The 6123-nt window shown below is 51.4% G+C and overlaps 1 protein-coding gene across 1 annotated transcript; it reads left to right on the plus strand.

Annotated features, from left to right (window-relative positions):
* The first annotated feature begins 1136 nt into the window (after window positions 1–1136).
* Window positions 1137–2363, plus strand: LOC132224096 (Y-box-binding protein 1-like). Its single transcript, XM_059679175.1, has one exon. It carries the CDS (start codon window positions 1137–1139, stop codon window positions 2361–2363), a length of 1227 nt encoding a protein of 408 aa, XP_059535158.1.
* The last annotated feature ends 3760 nt before the right edge of the window (window positions 2364–6123 follow it).

Below are 6123 nucleotides of genomic sequence, written 5' to 3' on the forward strand. Positions count from 1 at the left end.
TTTGTATCTGCCCTAACTGGTTTGTCTCAGGGGATAGAGTGTCGGCCTTCAGACTGAAAGGTCCCAGGTTTGATTCCGGTCAAGGGCATGTACCTTGGTCGCGGGCACATCCCCAGTGGGAGGTGTGCAGGAGGCAGCTGATCAATGTTTCTCTCTCATCAATGTTTCTAACTCTCTATCCTTCTCCCTTCCTCTCTGTAAAAAATCAATAAAATATATTTAAAAAAATAAAAGTTTGTATCTGCATTTAAACCCAAGGAAGAATTGCCTGAACTCTGTTTTACTCTGTGTGATCCTTTGCTTTGTGTAGGCAAGAACACAGAGTTCCATCAGGGTTTTCAGAATATTCTAGCTACAAAGGTGTTCCTACTCAGAGTCCCTGCTTAAGAAAACTAGCACCAGTTTGATGTCTTGTCAGTGGTAGAGTTGTAGCCCTGGCAGGTTTCCTCTGCCCTTCTGCAGGAAAACAAACAACAGCAGCGGCAACAAAATGAAACAGTGGGCTTCTTTGATTGGGCGCTCATTTCATGTGTTGCCATTTACACAAAATGCGGTTCTCTGGAATTATACAAAATGTCACACTGACATAGCGGGCCCAGAAGGGGTTGGAAGAGGACCGGGGTTTTGCCAGAGAGTGCGTAGGGAGTGCCCTTAGAAGGCTGTGGAGCTCCCCAGCCAAGGGAGAGGGATGTAAGGTGGGTCCTCTCTCCACGTCCACTCAAGCAAGCAAGAGGGTCTTTAGGAAGACCACTCTCTAGAGCTCTGCGTGCTCCTTCTGTACTAGGGACCAACCAAGAGGCGCTGTGAACTGGGCGCCAGGAGCACATGGCAGAGCTCATATGCCCCGCCCCCTGGCTAGAGGCGGGCCTGGAGCCCCACTGAGACGTCACCCGTGCAGCCAGGTTCATCCGGGTCCTGTTTCCTAGGAGACGGAGACGCCACAGACCTCTCCCAAGAGCCTCACCGCCAAGCAGCAGGAGAGTCCTCAGCGCTGACCCAGACCCTCCCAGAGCAAGGCTCCCACCTCCATTACCACCCCCACCCCCACCCCCACCCCCACCCCGCCCCCCCACCCCCTGCCCAGCTACTTAGGAGCAGATTTCCCTGGGACTCTAGGAGCGAGAAAGGAAGGCCTCATGAGTGAGGCAGGAGAGGCCACCCTCACGGAGGTGGCCGCCTCCGACTCCCCCCAAGCCAGGAAGAAAGATCTGTCGTCCTTGGGAGGCGGAGATTCTGTCCAGGCCCTAGTCACCAGCCACCTCTGCGAAAACTCCGTCCCCGAGGCCACCGTGGCAGCCGGCACCAGGGAAAAGGCGCCCAAGCAAGTGATCGCCAAGAGGGTGAGTGGATCGGTCAAGTGGTTCAATGTAAAGCACGGGTACGGTTTCATCAGCAGGCACGACACCCAGGAAGACGTGTTCGTTCACCACACGGCCATCACCCGGAACAACCCCCACAAGTTCCAACGCAGCGTGGGGGAAGGCGAGACCGTGGAGTTCGACGTGGTGCAGGGCAAGCAGGGCATCGAGGCTGCGAACGTGACCGGGCCAGGCGGCGCCCCAGTGGAGGGCAGCCGCTTTGCGGCGAACCGACGACCCCGCTTCCGCCATGGCTTCCACACCGGCCATCGCGTGCCACAGCATCGCAGCGCCAGGGGCCCTGAGGGGGACTTCTATGGCTACGACTATGACTACCACTGCAACTACGACGACTACTACTACTACGACTACTACGGCTGCTACCACTACTACGACTACTACGACCACTACGGCTACTATGACTACGACTACCAGGGCAGCAGAGAAGACTTCGCCTTCGCCCAGGGCCAGAGGCGCCGCCTGCACCTGCACGGCCTCCCCCAAGACCAAAGGCTGAGGCGCTTTCCGCCCTTCCGCAGGGCCCTGGTTGTGACCCGCCGCCCTTTGGCCTTCGCTCCCGCCAGCAGCCCACCACGGGACGCCCAGCTGCCTGGGTCTACACCAGCTGCCACGCCCGCCACGCCCGCCACGCCCGCCACGCCCGAGGGCTCACCACCACGCCGTGGGCCTGGCCCCAGCTACCGCTTGAGTCGCCCTAGGGGCCGAGGCATGGCCCCTGGGCCAAAGTCCTCTGAGCAGCTGGAGGCAGAAAACAAGGAGAGCGGGAGCGATGCTGGCTCTGCAGCCTGCGGCCCCAACAACCCCCTCCACCGCCAGCAGCAGCTGCCTGGTGCCCAGGACCACAGCCCTGAAGGAGGAGAGGACGACAACGACACCACCAGGAAGGACCCTGCTGGAAAACCCGCTTGCATTGACAATCAGAGCAGCACCTCAGAGGAGGACGCCGCAGTTGCAGATGCCACCTCTGCTGCACAGGCCCAGTGACACTCCTGCCCCCTCCCAGGGACTCCCTGGCCTGGGCTGCAGGTGATGTCCTCTTGAGGTGCCCTTGGGCGCGACACAGTCAAACATCCATATTGACTGTTAGATTTATGCCCTGACAGAAAGACACAGCCCTTCCCCAAGGTCTCAAGATAAACGACAAGATCTGTATATTTCTGAACTCCCTCTTATCATCTGCCTTGGCAGTTTCTGTGCACACACGCACACACCCCCCACACACACACACCCCCACCACACACACACACACACACACACACACACTCACCCCTCTGTATCCATTCTTTTAAAATATCTGACCAGGATCACAACTATGATTCTACATCCCCTGGTGAATTACATGGAGCACCTAAAAATATTCTTTCTAATGCAAAAACAAAGATGATCTGATATTGAAGATTATCTGACATTGTGTCATATTACTTACCTGAATGGTCATTTCCTCAATAAATCATTTCATGTTCATCTTATCTGTTATCGCCGTTGTCTGTTTTTTTTTAAAAGCCTGCCAGCACATACCTACACTGAGACAGTCCTTTCAGTCCTTTTATCAGAACCAATTTTAGCAAACATCATACCTGTCACTCTTTTTACAAGTCATAACTTAAGACTAATTCTGAGCTTATGGATTGAACTTCTCGGGATAGTCTAAAGCAGTGATGGCAAACCTTTTGAGCTCGGCATGTCAGCGTTTTGAAAAACCCTAACATAACTCTGGTGCCGTGTCACATATAGACATTTTTTGATCTTTGCAACCATAGTAAAACAAAGATTTATATTTTTGATATTTATTTTATATGTTTAAATGCCATTTAACAAAGAAAATTCAACGAAAAAAAATGAGTTCGCGTGTCACCTCTGACACGCATGTCATAGGTTTGCCATCACTGGTCTAAAGGATTAGAAATGGCCCCATCACTATCTTTTTCTCCACCCCTTCCCACCCTGCATTTGAGCAGTAAGTCTGGAGGGTCAGTCCACCTAGCCACACTTAATGCTTAGGTACTCTCTGAGGCAAAACACGGAAAAACTGAGCAAAACATCATGACAAGCAAGACAATTTGGCTCTCTGAAAACAGAATTTGCTTCCTCTGTATTTTTGTCTTTCTGTGGATTTGACCTAATACCGTTTAAGAATTTAAAAGGAAATGGACCGTGAGTGGCTAGAGCAGGGGTGGGCAAACTTTTTGACTCGAGGGCCACAATGGGTTCTTAAACTGGACCGGAGGGCCGGAACAAAAGCATGGATGGAGTGTTTGTGTGAACTAATATAAATTCAAAGTAAACATCATTACATAAAAGGGTACGGTCTTTTTTTTTTTAGTTTTATTCATTTCAAACGGACCGGATCTGGCCCGCGGGCCGAAGTTTGCCCACGGCTGGGCTAGAAGGTGGGAGAAATGGGGAGATGTTGGTCAAAAGGTACCTAATCTACAGCATGATGACTTAGTTAAAGATATTCCTCGGTATACTGGAAAGTTGCAATGAGAGTACAGCTTCAGTGTTCTCAACATGACATCAACAAAAAAATGGTAATTGTGTGAGCTGTCAGATGTGTTAATTATCCTTATCTTGGTAAACATTTCAGAGTAAATACATGCATCAAATCATCACATGATACATCTTAAGCTTACATTATTTTAAATGTCAATTATATCCTAACTAGATGCCCAGTGCATGAAATTCATGCACGAGTAGGGTCCCTAGGCCTAGCCTGCAATTAGGGTCGATCAGGGATCTTCCAGCTGCCAGCCAGGGCCTTCCTTCCCCCAGCTGCTGGCTGCCAGCTGGGGCCTTCCTTCATTCCGCACCGCCCCCTGATGGTCAGCGCATGTCATAGCAAGCGGTCGAACTCCCGGTCAGTCAAACTCCTGAGGGGACAATTTGCAAATTAGCCTTTTATCTATATATATAAAGAGTCAGGGTCCGTAACGTCCAAAACGACCAAACGGACAACCAAACACCTGGAGTCAGTCCTGCAGTCAGTGCTGAGTTGCCGCAGTGACCAAGCACTGACTGCTGCCACTGCAGGGTCGGTGACTCAGCGCTGACTGCTGAGGGGGCTGCAGATCAGGCCTGGAGAGAGGCCCGGAGAGAGAAGCAGCCTCCGTGGCAGCAGTTGATCAGCCCCGTCCCTCCCATCATAAGCCTGGAGGTGCTGACTGACATAGAAACCGACCAATCAGAACCAAATCTGGGTGAACTCTGAGGAGCCAATGGATGCCTAGGAGGTGGAGCTTTTGATGCTGACTGGCATAGAGACCGACCAACCAGAACCTAATCTGGGTGAACTGAGAAGGCAGAACGTAAGGTGGGGGGTGAGGAAGGGTTTTAAGGGCAACAGCTGTTTGGTGTAAGGTGGAAGAAAGCGGTTCAATTTTTTAATGACCGGCTTGGCAATATAGTGCATATGGCTGGCTATCAGTCCAGACATAGGGATTATGTATTTTCGTCTGCCAAGAGCATCTCCTCCTGCTGAAAAATGCTCCCCTGCCCATTTAAGCAATCCTATCCTATATAATCTAGCTATACCAATAAAAGAGTAATATGCTAATTATACCAGTTCCACCGGCCATCTTCCAGATGTCCGACTTCCTTCCGGACAAAGCCATGGTGTTGGGGGCTGAGGTAGAGGCAGTTGGGGTGATCAGGACGGCAGGGGAGAGCAGTTGGGGGCAATATTAGGCTGGCAGGGGGTTAGGGGCAATCAGGCCAGCATGAGAGGGCAGTTGGGGGTGAGATCAGGCCAGCAGGGGAGGGCAGTTGGGGGCAAGATCAGGCCTGCAGGGGAGGGCAGTTGGGGGTGATCAGGCAGGCAGATGCAGTTAGGGGTGAGTAGACCATCAGGGGAAAACAGTTAGGAGTGAGATCAGGTCGACAGAGGTGGGCAGTTGCAGGGGACCAGGCCGGCCGGGGAGGGCAGTTTGGGGTGAGAATAGGCCTGCAGGAGAGGGCAGTTGGGTGTGAGATCAGGCCAGCAGGGGAGGGAAGTTAGGGGCAATCAGGCAGGCAGGCACAGAGGTTAGGGGCAATATGTTAGGCAGGGTGAGGCAGTTAGGGGCAATCAGACAACCAAGCAGGTGAGCAGTTAGGAGCCAGAGGTCCAAGACTTTGAAAGGGATGTCTGACTGTTGGTTTAGGGTTCTCTATGGAGAGGGTTCAGGCTGGGCTGAAGGGAACCCCCCCTGCACAAATTTTGTGCACCGGGACAAAAGTTATATAAGGATAAAGATGGGGGGTGGAGAAAGAACAAAGTTGGCAAGGATGTAGGTATAATTATTGTTGTGTGTACCTGTGGAGCTGAAGAGAAATATATAGTCCATAGTTTACATCTGTGCTTCCTGGTTAAGTCCCTCTAGTGTGCGGGTGGGGGCGGCGGCTGTGGAGGATTCATGGAAAGCTGCACAAGTGAGGTTTAGCCCACCTCTGGCCCTTTCCCCTCAAAGAGAGAAGTTCTGCCTTCCCTATCCTGGTTTTCATTTGAATATATAGTGGGGTTGGTGGGTAGGAGGCAGGGGTTGGGTTTGGGGGAAGTGGGTGATCAATACATTTGAAGCCAACGGGTGTCTTTAAAACCTTGTTTTACAAATTAAGGAAATTGGATATGCAACAGCAAAATCAAAGTACTTATTTTATTTTTTTTAAGTATTTACTTATTTATTTATTTTTATTCATTTTTTAAATCCTCACCCGAGGATATTTTTCCATTGATTTTTTGAGAGAGTGGAAGAGAGAGGAAAAGACA

This window comes from Myotis daubentonii, chromosome X (genome assembly GCF_963259705.1).
Source record: "Myotis daubentonii chromosome X, mMyoDau2.1, whole genome shotgun sequence".
Lineage (NCBI taxonomy): Eukaryota > Metazoa > Chordata > Mammalia > Chiroptera > Vespertilionidae > Myotis > Myotis daubentonii.